Genomic DNA, 14,705 nt, shown 5'->3' with positions numbered 1-14,705 from the left:
CGCTATAGTTATCGTCCGCTGGTGTGAACACTAATATAGTTATCGTTATAGTTATCATCCGCTGATGTGAACACTAATATAGTTATCGTTATAGTTATCGTCCGCTGGTGTGGACGCTAATATAGTTATCGTTATAGTTATCGTCCGCTGGTGTGGACGCTAATATAGTTATCGTTATAGTTATCGTCCGCTGGTGTGAACACTAATATAGTTATCGCCCGCTGGTGTGAATGGGCTTTAACTAACCCGACCCTGAATACTTGATCTGTGCTCCAGTGTGAGTGTTTGTGCTCTGACACGATTCTGTCACGTACTTTCGCCAGCGAACGTCTCCCTCATTATCCTCCTCGCCGAACCCCGACTTTAAGGACAGCGGGTTTATTTATTCATGCCTCTCTTCTGGTTTACTGGAGCTTCTGATGCCTCGACACAGATTTGCACTTTCCTCTGGCGTGCGTTCATGTGCCGCCCGCAAGAGAGACTCGCGAGTGTTTCCCTGACGGCTGTCAGATTCGCTCACGTCCCGAATCTCCCACCAGAGAGTTCAGGATCCCAGAGTCCTTAAAAACCCAGCGAAAACACGCCAGAGAGGAAATCTGTGCACGGCCTCAAACACCTAAACTATCCCAAGAACAAATGATCTCGGGTCTCATTTATAAAACTGTGTGTAGGATCCTTACTAAAAGTCGACATACGCCTGAAAGCCAAAAATGGCGTACGCCAAAAAATATTCAGACTTATAAAAGCGTGTGTACGCCAGAACCTGCGCATAATCCCCTTTATAATCCCAGTCAGCGGAAGATTGTGAACATGCGTCTCCACCCCGAAATAACCATATATGAGCTTACAACGCCTCCTTTTACTATGCATATCCTCATCTGCATATCATTTGCATATGCATATTCATCCACGAGATACAACGTTTAACGGTACAAGACATTAGTAAAATATGAGATGCGGATGTGCGTCACATTACATTGATAAAAATAAAATAATTTAGTAGCCGATCCTCGCCTTGTGTTTGAATGAATAAATCAAATAGTATAAAATACATTTCAGAGTTTTTCTCAATCTTTTCCTCCGGCCAAATAGTATTTTTAATTGCTTTATATTTTTAATGGAAACAGAAAGGCCTTATTGGTCATTATTTGCGTGTAAATATTTTCTGCTATTATCATGCGCTGAGCAAACATTAAAACACAGCGTGCCTCAAAGTGTTCAACAGCAGCGCATCCACTACTAATATCTCTATTCATTAGAATATAAAAAATCTTGTTGTAATGATCAAGTAATTTAAGTGCTAACTCCATTAATGAGAATGGCATATTTAATCTAAATATGTATATTAGATAGTTTAAATCATTCTTTTATGTATTTAAACTGTTATTGTGAACATCACTGTATTTATGATTAGGACTCATAATGAAGATTATAGTGGTTTTCCTTCATCAGTTCCTCAGATCTCCATCGGTGTCGCCAAACTGTTCGTACGCATGGATCAGAGTAACTTACAGACGCACTGTCAAGTTTGTCTCTATAAATCAGAACTTATGCGTGTGAAGTGGCGTACGACTCATTTGTGCGACGCAGTGGTAATAAACGAGGCCCTTCGTCTGCTATTTACATTTAAAGGGGTGGTTGATTATGATTTGACTTTTCTAACTTTAGTTAGTGTGTAATGTTGCTGTTTGAGCATAAACAACATCTGCAAAGTTACAACGCTCAACGTTCACAGCAAAGGGAGATATTTGCTTTTACAGAAATCGCTTTTTAAGGACTACAACACACGGCTGGTAGAGACTACACCACATTCCTCCCGGGTTAGTGACATCACCAACCCTAGAATTGACATAAACCCCGCCCCCTAAACACGATTTATAGATTATCATGACAGAATATGCTAATCAATGACTAGAAGATAGATAACTACACATCAGCAGCAGCTCATTTGCATTTAAAGGGACACACACAAAAGCGGCGTGTTTTTGCTCACTCTCAAAAATGACAATTTTAACATGCTATAAATATCTGTGGGGTATTTTGAGCTAAAACTTCACACACACACACACACACTCTGGAGACATCAGAGACTTATTTTACATCTTGTGTAAAGGGCATTACACCACCCCTTTAATCTTTGTCCTAAAAGTCCTTTGAATAAATCAAGAATAAAATTGGTGGTTGCACACATTCTCAACTTTAACACTAGGACTAGTGATAATGAGTGAGTTAATTAATTCTTCTCATTAATTAAATGCATATTTATGTCTTCACAGCTCTGGAATCTGATTGAATGCTGGACACGAGCGTCTAACGAGGGTCGACCCCAGCCAGCCAATCAGCTCTCGCGCTCAGCTGACAAGCGCAGCTGCTTGACCAATCACAGCAGAGATGTGCCAGAGGTGGGCGGGGCTTGAGTGCTGGAGTGGCAGTGTTCAGTGTCGAACGCTCAGAGAGAGAGAGAGAGAGAGGAGAGACAGCGCTCCGTTCGTCCGATACTCCTGCGCGTCTCTCTCACTGCAGCTCTGTATGCGAGTGTGTGTGTGTGTGTGTGTGTGAGCATATATGTGTGTGTGTTCATGTATGCCGGCAGCAGCTGCATCGCTCCTTCATCCTCTTCATCTTCATCTTGCGTTCGGAGTGAATTCACAGCATTGGCGCACAATCCTGCTCATCTGTTGCCTTGGTGATGGGCTGTCGACTGTCAGGGCCGTGGATGGGCGACGGGATGGGGGTGAGTCCAGTGTGTGTGTGTGTGTGTGTGTAAATGTTCACGATTGTGTGCTGATGGTGATTAGGAGTGACAATGATGCTGGTTCAAACACACACACATACACACACACATGTGCCGTCTCTCTCTCATGACTCATGCAGTGATGCGTGTCGGTATGAAGATGCAGCATGATTTTCGTCATGTGTGTGTGTGTGTGTGTGTGTGTGTGGTACGAATCCGGTCAGCTGTGGTGCTGAGTGAGGAATATGTTCACACAGCTGCGCTTCAGTCAACCTATAGCAGTGGTAAACCGAATCAGGCTAACTAGAGCGTACGCTAAAACGTCTGAGCGCGCGAGATCCTGACTGAAATTAATTGCGTTTTTCTGTTGATTTGTTTGTCGTTCAGGTTCACGGTCAGGATTTGACGCACCTGCAGAAGCGAGAGGCCTTCCGTATCCTGGCCAGCTACGAGCAGCCAATCACGCTCCAGATCGAGGGGAGGGGGCGGAGCCTGCAGTATAACCGAACGACGGATTGCAGCACGCAAACGGAGCGACCGTGGGATCCTCTCCGCCCGCACTCGTGTTCCCTGCCTCGTCTGCCTCCCTCGGACAGGTGCGACACACCTGTAGCTCACCGGCGCCACCTGCAGGACAGACACAGACATGCAGACGCTCACACACAACGCAATCTCGTGCTGAAATTGGCCTATGTACCATGCTAGTTTATGAACATTGCGTTTATAACAACAAAACAGTTGCGTTCAATTAAATTATTGAAGTGACGAGTGTGTCTTGTGCAGTGCTGGGCGGTATACCGGTTCATACCGAATACCAGTGTTTATTTTTGTTATGATATGAATTTTTAATATTCCGCAGTACCGGTGTGTTGCTTTAACAGCGCTGGGAACGCGGCGCGACGCTGTGTGAGAGGGTCTTTTACTGTTCTCTGGTGATGCTCAGATGTGTGTGTTACTGTGACGGTGAAGATGGAGAGGTTAAACTATAACTGATAGCTGTCAAATTATATTGTTTCCCACACATTAGTTCACAATATCAACACAGCCTTTTCGAAAATCTATTTGCGGTTGGCATTGACATGAATAAACATGAGCACTGCATGTTTCACAGTCGAAACGCGGCGCGGGTGTTTTTATGAATGTATCTTTGAAGGGAACGACTGTCTTTAGAAAAGTTTCGGTGTTATTTTCATTTAATCTTTCTTTATCTTTCCCGATAAAGCAGCGTTTATGAGCGTTGCTGGTTTGTGTTCATCCGTTACCGCGGAAACCGTTTTGTGTTCAGCCGTTACCGTGGAAACCGTTTTGTGTTCAGCCATTACCGTGGAAACCACTTTGTGTTCAGCCGTTACCGTGGAAACCGCTGTTTCTGCCGCTCCTACAGCGCCTCCTGCTGGACCTCTTTATAAACACTGCAAACCTGTGTTAATACTAGTATGGTTTTTTCTACAATATTCACTCATGACAGTAAAATAGGGCGTTCGAAGTCAATCTACTGCAGTATTTCCTCTCTCACTCAGTAGAACATGTGGTTAACACCCAGTCATGCTTGGAAAATAAAATACCGTCATATGCCGTGAAACCGGTGTAATTTTGAAAAATACCGTGATATGGATTTTTGGTCATTCCGCCCAGCACTAGTCTTGTGTGAACGACTTTCTTTTTATGGTGCTTGCATGCTTATTTTTAACATTGGAGCGGCCATTTTTAACTTGAATGGCCATGACTTCTAGTGTTACTTTTAGCTGTACGAAAACAGCTTGATATTGCACTAGTATTTCTTATCATTATAATTCGTTAAACTGCACTTTTTCTTCAAGTTATGTACCTATCCACCTTATTTTGTGGGAGTGTTCTTTAGATTACTAAAGTCCCCCTGTAGTCAATAATTGTATCCCTAAAACTCATCTCTGATCTCCAAAATGACATATTTAAACGTTTTTTCTTTGAAAAAAATGTGTCATGCCTTTAAATATCTTGACTGTAACTCGACACCCTTGCCTCATTTAGTATGCGCGGTTCTATGAATATGCAAATGAGCCCCGCCTCCACTCACTCACTCAGCTCAGAGATCCACTGGTTGACGATCACACGTTGATCTGATTGGTTACAAGGTAGTTTGTGACGTCAGAAACACCAGCGATTTCAAAGCGTGTTTTTGAGACTGTCTTTGGTTCACTGCAGTTTTAAGGAGGAAATACTCAGCAATGCTGTCGACTTATGAATTTACACATGGTTTGTGTTAAAGCGTATTAAAAACACCACATAGACACATAAACAACATTAAAAGCTGGACTTTAAAATGTTCTTTACACTAAGAAAATGGTTTTATGAACTGAACAGAACCAAAAATGGTTCTTCTACGGCATCGCTGCGAAAACCTCCTTTATTTAAAGAGTGTAACTAGAAGAATAACAAAGTGCAGTAAACGGTAAAACTATTTGTGCTACATACCAGTGTGTTTATGATTACGATAATATATTATAATAATATGAATATGAATAGTTTACAGTAACAGATTGTTTTTGTACAGCTTAAATAACTGGAAGCCAATGATAACGAAAGCTTTACTGATATCGACACACGCTTTTACGTTAACAATACTAACGTAAGAAATTGGAAGTCTCGCACATTCAGAGAAAATAGCTTATTTTGTGTTGCAACACTGTTTGACCTTAGTGATTTCAATGGCCATGTTGTGTTTGTTAGGACAGGACTTTTGAAAGTATTCTGTCATGTGACCAAAAGTTGCTAATTTTAATTATGCCTGAGAAGCACTGACCAATGAGAATGTCCATCTATGCATCTCATAACACACATGTTCCCATCCGTCACGCTCCGTCAGAGCCTTCTCTAGCATGTAAGCTGCCTCAAGGCACAGTCATGCTAGGGTTTGCATCCATGCGCATGTAAACGAGGGGGAATGTGCATGCGAGCATATTTTATCCTTTGCCGCATTCTGAAGTTTCATCATGTGCGGTGAACGCTCACCTCTTGAGTTCATATAGCGAAAAGACGTTTGATCAATTGAAAGCATTTCCAGTCTAGAAGGATAAACATCAAGCAGTGGCTTCGGACTACAAACATGATTAGCGAGCAATTAGCTCAAAAAAATTAAACCTTTAATGAAAGCCAAATTAAATTTTAGTTTCCAAATTCGACAATTGAGAAGAAAGACTGAGCGCGTAACTTCTTTAGCTTAGAAGCCAAAGTTGTGTGTTGTCATTAAGGGACATTTTAGTATTTTGAGTATTGAAATAAGTTTCAGTTTGATGCTGGAACTGAATATGTCCCATATAATTATTAAAAAAAATTGTAAGAACATTTCTTACTGTTTGAAGAAGTTACATGTGTTGATTATTGTTCTAAACATGTAATCCACTTTTCTGCTTACTCCCAAAGAAAGTTTCCCTTCAGACTCTCAGTGCTGCTAAACCATAAGTAATACTATTTTTGTAAAAATACTTAAATGTTTTGAATATTTATCTTTAATTACACATTGTTAAATGAACAAACAGTCAGCAAATAGATTAATATAAATCTTACTAATCTGAAGTTAGTCCAAGTAACGGTTCCAGTTCTTTTCAAACGAAAAATGCGCGCTTTTCTGCGAGGGCGTCGGTTGCGAACTCCGTAACGGCTCTGATCGATTGTTTCGTGAATCTTTTTGACTGACTTATTCAAAAGAACTGGTTCACAAGAGTCCTGAATCACGATTCATAACGAGTTCGGTGTTGTTTCGTGAATCTTTCTGACCAAAAGAACTGGTTCACAAGAGTCCTGAATCACGATTCATAACGAGTTCGGTGTTGTTTCGTGAATCTTTCTGACCAAAAGAACTGGTTCACAAGAGTCCTGAATCACGATTCATAACGAGTTCGGTGTTGTTTCGTGAATCTTTCTGACCAAAATAACTTGTTCACAAGAGTCCTGAATCACGATTCATAACGAGTTCGGTGTTGTTTCGTGAATCTTTTTGACCAAAAGAACTGGTTCGAGTCATTTGCACGCGAATCGGACATAACCGCTTGTCCTAACGCAAATGAGAATAAGTTTTCCTAATTTTCAAAATGTATTAGATTTCCTAATTATTGTTGTAAATATTGAATCTCTACCTCGCACATTTAGTAGCGTTTAATAGGAAAAACATTATTACTATAATTATAAACTACCCAAAACTGTTAATTATAGACTACCCATTACTGTTAATATTACTATGTAATATCCATAGTTCATATAACCGTCATACTCTTTGTAGGCGTCTTTATGCTGCTGTTGGTCTTTATATCAGAATGAGGTCAGATCTTTATAAACACAATAACAGCATCTTATGTGAAGGGGGCGTGTCCTATAGCTGAAGGGAGGGGGCGTGGCTTGTGTTATCAGCCTTTAATATATATTTAAGTGTAATATATGAGTGTTTTGTTGTTGTCTTCTCAGGATGTACTACAATCACATGACCCTGCCCGTGAACCGTAGAGAGGGAAGCAGGTACGAGTATCTGCCAAACACGCCCAGAGACCTGGAGCACAGGCAACGCCTAGCCTACAACGTGAGTTATTAACATGATCACATTATGATGATTATTAGCTGTTAATATTCATGAGGAGATGCAGTTATTGATTTACCCTTTATGAGGAGAAAAACGGTGTGTGACCACCGGTGTCTGATATGTGCCACATTTTAAAGGCCATGCAAACAATAATTTAGGTTGAATATCAAGTATTTCTCGTTCCGCAATGGCTTAAATGAGTGTTTAAAAGGGGTTGTTTTATGCTTCTTGTGTGTGTGTGTGTGTGTGTGTGTGTGTGTGTGTTTGAGTGAGTATGTGTGTGTTTGAGTGAGTGTGTGTGTGTGTGTGTGTGTTTGTTTGAATGAGTGAGTGAGTGAGTGAGTGAGTGTGTGTGTGTGTGTGTGTGTGTGTGTGTGTGTGTGTGTGTTTGAGTGAGTATGTGTGTGAGTGTGTATGCGTGTTTGAGTGAGTGAGTGAGAGAGTGAATGCGTGAGTGATTGTGTTTGTGTGTGAGTATGTGTGTGAGTGACTGTGTGAGTATGTGTGTGTGAGAGTGAGTGTGTATGTGTGTGAGTTTGAGTGAGTATGTGTGTGAGTATGTGTGTGAGTGACTGTGTGAGTATGTGTGTGTGAGAGTGAGTGTGTATGTGTGTGAGTGTGTGTTTGAGTGAGTGTGTGTGTATGTGTGTGTGTTTGAGTGTGTGTTTGAGTGAGTGTGTGTGTGAGTGAGTGAGTGTGTGTATGTGTGTGTGTGTTTGAGTGAGTGAGTGAGTGTGTGTGTGAGTGAGTGAGTGAGTGAGTGAGTGTGTGTGTATGTGTGTGTGTGTTTGAGTGAGTGAGTGAGTGTGTGTGTATGTGTGTGTGTGTTTGAGTGAGTGAGTGAGTGTGTGTATGCATGAGTGATTGTGTGTGTGTGTGTGTGTGTTTGAGTAAGTGTGTGAGTGAGTGTGTGTGTTTGAGTGTGTGTGTGTGTGTGTGTGTTTGAGTGAGTATGTGTGTGAGTGTGAATGCGTGAGTGATTGTGTTTGTGTGTGAGTATGTGTGTGAGTGACTGTGTGAGTATGTGTGTGTGAGAGTGAGTGTGTATGTGTGAGTTTGAGTGAGTATGTGTGTGAGTGACTGTGTGAGTATGTGTGTGTGAGTGAGTGTGTATGTGTGTGAGTGTGTGTGTGAGAGTGAGTGTGTATGTGTGTGAGTGTGTGTTTGAGTGAGTGTGTGTGTGTGAGTGTGTGTTTGAGTGAGTGAGTGAGTGAGTGTGTATGTGTGTGTGTTTGAGTGAGTGAGTGAGTGTGTGTATGCATGAGTGATTGTGTGTGTGTGTGTGTGTGTTTGAGTGAGTGAGTGAGTGAGTGTGTGTGTTTGAGTGAGTGAGTGAGTGTGTATGCGTGAGTGATTGTGTTTGTGTGTGTGTGTTTGAGTTAGTATGTGTGTGTGAGTGTCTGTGTGCGTGTGTGTATGCGAGTGAGTGAGTGTGTGTGTGAGAGAGAGTGTGTATGTGTGTGAGTGAGTGTGTGTTTGCGTGTGTGTGTATGCGAGTGTGAGTGCGTGTGAGAGAGTGTGTGTATGAGTGTGAGAGTGTGTGTGAGTGAGACTGAGTGCGTGTGAGAGAGTGTGTGTATGAGTGTGAGAGTGTGTGTGAGTGAGACTAAGTGTGTGTGTGCTGTTCTCCAAACAAACGCGTTTTTCAAAATGGAGCTGCTCTCTTATGCACTGGAATTATTCATGCATTTAGCTACGCCTGGGAATACACACACACACACACACACACACACACACACACGTGTGATGGCAGGAGGAAACAGCCCTTAATAAAGAAACTGAAGGAGAGACAGACAGACGTTTACTGTTCAGTGGTGTAAAATAATCACTCTTCCACATCACAGCCTCATTATGCTAATAATCCATCGGGAAGCTTCGGAAATGCTGGGATGTTCTTCTCACACAGTGACCGTAACAATCCAGTATGAACTTATCTCTGGACTGGTTTAATGGTTTCAGGAGCAGGAGTTCTCCAGTGGCGTTTCTCAGGGACAGAACTGTCTGATCGGCTGCTGCAAAACCAACTTCGAGGAGCCCAGAAGTTTCCAGAGTCAGGTGAGAGTCACATGACCAGGACTGAGGGAACAACTGACGAAAACGCTGAATTATTGAGTATTATTATTATAGTTGTGAATATAGTCAAAAAGTGTGACTGAATGAATCTAGAACCGCAGCGGCGTGTTGTTGTTGTTCTGGTTCTCGTGTGATTCTCTTCATCCGTCACGGCCCGAGAGGCGAGGAGTCACATGTTATGTAAGTTATGTGTTACCAGGCAACAAGCGATCATAAATATGGTGAAGATTCTGAGCCACCGGAGCGACTCTTGAGCCGTTCAGTCAATGGAATTCATGTAGAATTTAAAGGAGTAGTTCACTTCAGAATTAAAATGTCCTGATAATTTACTCACCACCACGTCATCCAAGATGTTCATGTCTTTCTGTCTTCAGTCGAAAAGAAATGCAGGTTTTTGAGGAAAACATTCCAGGATTGTTCTCCATATAGTGTCTTCAATGGGGTCCAACGGGTCGAAGGCCCAGATGTGAGTTTCAGTGCAGCTTCAAAGTCTCGACACGATCCAGCCGAGGAATAAGAGTCTTATCTAGACAAACCAGCGGACATTTTATAACAAAATAAACATTTATATACTTTTAACCACAAATGCTCGTCTTGCACTAGCTGTGATGCGCCACACATTACGTCATCAGGTTGAAAGGTCAAGCGTGACATAGGGGGAAGTACCGACCTAGTGTTTACAAAGCCAACGTACAAAGACTAAGACAAACTTGGAACAACTTTGTGTTCCAGTTCAGAAGTGTAGGGTCGGGCGAAAAACTCCATCTCATTTTCTCCTTCAACTTCAAAATCGTCCAACTTCGTTGTTTTACCTTTCAACGTGATTACGCAATGTGTGTCGCATCACAGCGAGTGCAAGACGAGCATTTGTGGTTTACAAGTTTATAAATGTTTATTTTGTTATCAAATGTCCGCTGGTTTGGCTAGATAAGACTCTTATTCCTCGACTGGGGTGTCGAGACTTTGAAGCTGCAATTTGGACCTTCGACCCGTTGGACCCCATTGAAGTCACTATATGGAGAAAAAACTATTAAAGCTATTATTTTCACTATCGATACTACTATTACCGATACCGATTATTAGCCGATACATCGGTGCATCTCTAGTAAAACCACTGTAACTCATCACCTCGAGTTGCTTATTGCTCTAATGTCTTAATATGTGTGTTTGTGCCAGACTGATGAGGATGACTACCTGATGGAGAAGCCCCTGGGTTACCTGCCTCTTCACCACGAGCTGGACAGTGGCCTCGGCTGGACTGACGGGAGTTTCCACCAGGGGGAGCTGTCGGGGGTGGAGACGGAGGAGGGGGTGGAGGAGTGCCACGCCCGCGGAGGAAGAGGAGGCTCGCCCTCGTCAGAGTCCTTCATCTCGTCAGAACTCAGCGACTCTGGTTTCTACAGCGTCAGCACTGGCGAGTTCCTCCGCTTCCAACGTCTTCTAGAGAAGCGCATGCGCCATTACAACGCCCGACTGCACCACCAGGGGGAGCCGTGTTCCCGCGAGCGGCGTGACAGCCAGATTAAACACCCGCTGGAAGCCATCCCGGAAACGCTGACGGTTCAACCTCAAAATGTCTGCGTGGGGTCGCGAGGATTGTCGCGGGTGTCGTCGGTGCAGTATCGCAAGGCGGAGCGGCCATCTTTGAACAGGCATAGCTCTAGCAGCGGCTCGCTGTTTAATCCCGCGGTGCACTCCACGTGTAGTACGCCGTCCGGCCAGCGGCGGGCGTTGCCACATCCGAGCTCTGTGGGAATGCTAAGGAGGAGCCGGACGCTTCATAACCGCCCTACGCCTATGGAGTACCGCAGACGCGCTAGTCACCCAGCCTCGCCTAATTATAGCAGCGCTACGCTGCATCCCTGCAGCCACGGAGCCGACCTTCCCACAAATCTCCCTGAGGAGCCAGACTTGCCAGTGGTTAGTCACCCCGCACTCCCTACGCGGACTGCACACGCTATGCATGCGATGAGCCATCCATCCCTGATCTCTCCCGCGGAGGAGCTCTGCTACATGCCTCCGAATCTCCATGAGCGCAGGATGCTAGCATCCACCGATCCCGTGATGGAGCAGCCACCTAGTCAGCACCGGTTCCACACGCTAAGCCACACGCCCAGTCAGGATGCTAACGACACCTGGCCGAAACCCGCTAACCGCGCGGGCTCGTGTGGAGGAGGTGGACTCTATAGCACCTTGGAGGGACACGTTCCAACCACGGCCGCTAGGAAAACGCCGAGTGGGAACTTGCGTGCAATGCGGAACCAGATGCTACGGGACAGAGCGTCCCGACTAGCGGATGAGCGTAGCGGCATGAGCACGGATGAGGAGAGTCATAGCGAGGTACGCATGGGTCGCTACTGGAGCCGGACCGAGCGACGTGAACATATGCTACAGAAACAGCAACAGCTGCAGGCTAGAGGTGGCATGGCTACAACTGGATTGGTGCACGGGGTCGTGGGAGGAGCCAACGTAGATAGTTATAATACAGTTCTCGAGATGAGCCAGAGGAAACTAAGTCGCCTGAGGAACCGGAAGCTACTGGACGACTGGACCACCGTAGAGGAACTCCTGACGCACGGATCGCGCCTGAGCGAAGACGCCCGGCAGCTGCCCATGTCGTTGCTAACCGTCACAACTGTATAGCGACACCCGCCGAGTGTGTGTGTTCAGATGTGCGTGTGTGTGTGATTGTGTGTGTTGGACCGCCCGCACTACACAAAGCTACCTCCTGAAATTGAGGTTTACTGTAGATACAGATGTTTCCAAAAAACACCGTAGTAAATTGATTTTTAAATGTCATATTTGGAGTATCTCGTTTTGCATTGTGTTGTAAAAAAGATGTTTTGTTAATATGGAGCGAAATCACTGCAGTTTTGATTCGACCGCATGAAGCAATACAACGACGCCAGACAAAACCGAATTTCATTTTGGTGCCAAGAAAAGTTTACGTTACGGATCAATTTAAGGTGGTGCTAACCGTGAGATTTCATTTACTTTCAGATTATTCGCAACTATAGCCTATAAACTACATCCGATTACGTCACTTTTGCACAAAATTGAAAATTCCCTCTCAGACCGTCTTCCGCTAGTCGAATTTGTGGTGTTAGCACAGCCCCACCTTTCAATCGTGATTCTGATTCCGTGGGAATAACATCGGATAATCTAACGGCAGGTCGTGAGTCAGATGATTGGGTGTTCAGGGTCATGCTGGAGATCAGGCAGCGGAAAACATGAGTGTGTGTGCGGGTTCTTGCACTATAACTGTAGTTCTGTAGAGTATTTTTAAAGCTATTTTTCTTGTCCTCTTCACAATTGATGTCACTAAAAGGAACAAAGAACTTTTATAAAGACTCAAACGAGAATTATAAGTGGTGTCAACAGCAGTACAGCAATTTGGTAACTGTTCGTTTTGTTCTTGTTCGGTGCAGAATTATATTTTCACCGCACCTTTCGGCAAACCAGGGGGTTTCAATTTTACAATGGGCATCATGAAACACGAGCAGAATGAATTTAGCACAAATTACGGTGACAGAAATACAACAATTGACATGCTTTTCTGAATGATTAAAGGTTATTCACACCAAAGACGATAACTAACGATAAAAAATTCTAATTTAAAATAATGCCCACAGAGGAATGTAATCACTCTTGTTAAACCACTTTTTCCAGCTAATGAATGATAAAAACATTAACAGCCAATCAGAATATATCGTGCTTTAAAGAGCTGGAGCATTTAATCCGGCTGATAAAACTTCAGTCCCCGCTTATAATAAACAGAACGTTGGTGTGGACAGTAATATCGTTATAGTTATCATTATCGTTTTTGGTGTGAACAGGCCTTTACACAAATTCGTCCTGCTCCCGTTCCTTGAGTGAGACCTAATTATTTTCCAAAGTAGAAGATGAAGTATTTTCAGAGTCACCTGTCATCGTGGGATGATTGCGGATCTTTGTTTTGAGCAGAAAATCAGGATCTTTCCCACCTGCACTATTTTTGGTGCATGAGCACTGGAGTGTTTACAATTTTTTCCTCACAACTGTGACTCTCTGCGACGCATCTCGCTCTCCCGCCCTTTCTGAGGTAAAATCACGTGACGTCCTTTTCACCGTGAGTCAAACGCTGTGAATAATGGATTTGAACGGATGAGACGTGCGCTATTAAAGGAACTCTGACTCTCTCTCTCTCGCATTGGGTTTTGCTCGTTTCCACTTTTAGAAACCATTTTCTTGGAATATGATGTACATGTGGTTGTAATAAAGATGAGATTTTAATTAGCTACATCAAGTGTTTTTTTGGTCCTTATTGAAGTTGGCGTTCATAGAAATCTGTCAACAAAACTCAATTTGCGCTCAGTGTTCCCACACACTTTGACCAACGAATTTCCCATTTCCATTCGTGGGAAATGATATTCCACTTGTTCAGGAATATCACATTTTATAGCGAGTGTACTCTCTGAATTTCTGTTTGAGTATTATGAAAGTGTAGAGGCCTACTGAAGTGAAGACGAACTTTTTGATATTTTCAGATAACTTGCATCATATGATTATAATATTTTCCATCGTTTTCCCCAAGACTATTTGACAAATATTATCTTAATTCATATTTATACCAATTTCGAAACAATAACCAAATGTAATATGATGTTTTTGCGTTTCCATGTGAATCTGAACAGTGATTACCAGTCAGGTGACGAAAAGGAGGATGATTCTTCACTGGTGAAGTTGAGTGTTTCTTGGATCTCTACTTTTCGCTCAGATTTTTAATCTGACTACTTCAAATGTTAAAGAATAAAACACAGAAACACAAAATGGAATCCAACAGTAGAAAAGCACAAAATGGAACCGAATAACAGAAAAATGTCTTTCTTGCTCCCTCTCTTTCATGCACGCACCACTGGCGCCACCTGCTGGATGGACGCTGTTAGTGCAGAAAAACAAAATGGAGGCGGTTGATTCACCTCATGATCTGTAGAAATGCGAACTAGGTTGATTTATGTTCTTCATTCCTCTGAAAACATGTATCAAAACACGATTATATATATATATATATATATATATATATATATATATATATATATATATATAAAACTATATGAACAAACAAAAACATAAAAACGAAAAAAATAACCAAAAAAAAGAAAAGAAATGATATTAAAAATAACGTAATTTTTTGCGAATGTTTAAAAGTATTTTGCGAATGTTAAAATAAACTAGATGAAAAAAAACCCCACATTTTAGATATTTACAAAAATATAAATTTTATATTAAAAAAATTGTAAATGTCAAAATAAACTTGATTAAACAATGTGAACAGACTAAAACTTTAAACTAAAACGAACAAAAATG

The 14,705-nt window shown here is 42.6% G+C and overlaps 1 protein-coding gene and 1 long non-coding RNA gene across 3 annotated transcripts; one reads left to right on the top strand and one right to left on the bottom strand.

Moving 5' to 3' along the window:
* The first annotated feature begins 2,342 nt into the window (after positions 1–2,342).
* On the top strand, positions 2,343–13,639 carry LOC307170080 (uncharacterized protein). 2 transcript variants are annotated; one of them, XM_079891080.1, is made up of 5 exons: positions 2,347–2,734; positions 3,122–3,330; positions 7,175–7,286; positions 9,246–9,341; positions 10,536–13,639. In XM_079891080.1, the coding sequence occupies exons 1-5, from the start codon at positions 2,690–2,692 to the stop codon at positions 12,000–12,002; spliced, it is 1,929 nt and encodes a 642-aa protein (XP_079747206.1). In that variant the 5' UTR covers positions 2,347–2,689; the 3' UTR covers positions 12,003–13,639. The 2 variants fall into 2 exon arrangements, with proteins under 2 accessions (XP_079747207.1, XP_079747206.1); XM_079891081.1 differs by lacking the exon at positions 3,122–3,330 and having other exon boundaries at positions 2,343–2,734.
* On the bottom strand, positions 3,249–6,362 carry LOC307170091. The gene is made up of 3 exons (XR_013823289.1): positions 6,281–6,362; positions 6,067–6,164; positions 3,249–3,361 (listed from the first exon to the last, which is right to left on the bottom strand). It is a non-coding gene; the product is annotated as an uncharacterized lncRNA (long non-coding RNA).
* Positions 13,640–14,705: the final 1,066 nt, after the last annotated feature.

The sequence above is a fragment of the Squalius cephalus genome, assembly GCF_949319135.1.
Source record: "Squalius cephalus genome assembly, chromosome: 13".
Classification (NCBI taxonomy): Eukaryota; Metazoa; Chordata; class Actinopteri; order Cypriniformes; family Leuciscidae; genus Squalius; species Squalius cephalus.
The sequence above is the reverse complement of the archived record's forward strand: the minus strand, read 5'-3'. Positions and strand labels throughout refer to the sequence as shown.